Source organism: Cynoglossus semilaevis, unplaced genomic scaffold (genome assembly GCF_000523025.1).
Source record: "Cynoglossus semilaevis isolate Cse_v1.0 unplaced genomic scaffold, Cse_v1.0 C18930972, whole genome shotgun sequence".
In the NCBI taxonomy this organism is placed as follows: domain Eukaryota; kingdom Metazoa; phylum Chordata; class Actinopteri; order Pleuronectiformes; family Cynoglossidae; genus Cynoglossus; species Cynoglossus semilaevis.
Window position 1 is genome coordinate 1 of NW_007590602.1, and position 622 is coordinate 622.

General features: G+C 43.1%; 1 protein-coding gene across 1 annotated transcript; it reads left to right on the forward strand.

The window, feature by feature from the left end:
- Positions 1–5: 5 nt before the first annotated feature.
- On the forward strand, positions 6–567 carry LOC103399581 (prominin-1-A-like). The gene is made up of 3 exons (XM_008338250.3): positions 6–98; positions 170–259; positions 347–567. Exons 1-3 carry the CDS (start codon positions 36–38, stop codon positions 461–463), a joined length of 270 nt encoding a protein of 89 aa, XP_008336472.2. The 5' UTR covers positions 6–35; the 3' UTR covers positions 464–567.
- Positions 568–622: the final 55 nt, after the last annotated feature.

Below are 622 nucleotides of genomic sequence, written 5' to 3' on the forward strand. Positions count from 1 at the left end.
GTGTGTGTGTGTGTGTGTCACATTTTTAGGAAAGCATGCGGTTTTTGGACAACCAGATTGACCACATCAAGGGTTACAAAAAGTGGGCAACGAAAATGGTAAGGACTGTTCCCCGCTTGTGCCCCCTTCAGGTGATGAGCAGAAGTGACTTTTGCTGTTTTATTTGTAGGTCACACAGGATATAGGACAGTGTCGGCCCTTGTCTGAAATTCTGTACTTCTTGGAAAACATCTTCTGTGCATATCTGGTGGAGCCTCTGGTAGAGATCGAAACATTTCTACAGTAGAACATGATTCTAAGGCAGAATCGGTTTGACTTGTTGTAACTTTCGTTTGTTTCTTCTCAGAACATCTTCTGGCTCAGTCTCTTCTGGAGCTTGATCCTCTTCATCCCCAACATCTCCTTATCTCTCCTACTGTCCAAGTACTACAGGGTCATGGAATACTCGGATGAATACGAGTAAGAAGCAGACCTACCTAACAATAAGAACATGAAACATTCATCTCAGTTTAGTTGTAGACTGCTGTATGTGCTGCACGGTCACTGCTGCCTTTTTGGGAACTCCAGTTTCTCCAAAAGTCCAAAACGTTAGAATTATCTGAACTGCTTACACCATATGTCT

Bases quoted from the DNA above. Each gene is read 5' to 3' on its own strand.
- LOC103399581 (XM_008338250.3), top strand. From the start codon at position 36: ATGCGGTTTTTGGACAACCAGATTGACCACATCAAGGGTTACAAAAAG. The intron at 99-169 runs GTAAGGACTGTT...TTTTATTTGTAG, and splicing joins AAAAGTGGGCAACGAAAATG to GTCACACAGGATATAGGACA. The intron at 260-346 runs GTAGAGATCGAA...GTTTCTTCTCAG, and splicing joins CATATCTGGTGGAGCCTCTG to AACATCTTCTGGCTCAGTCT.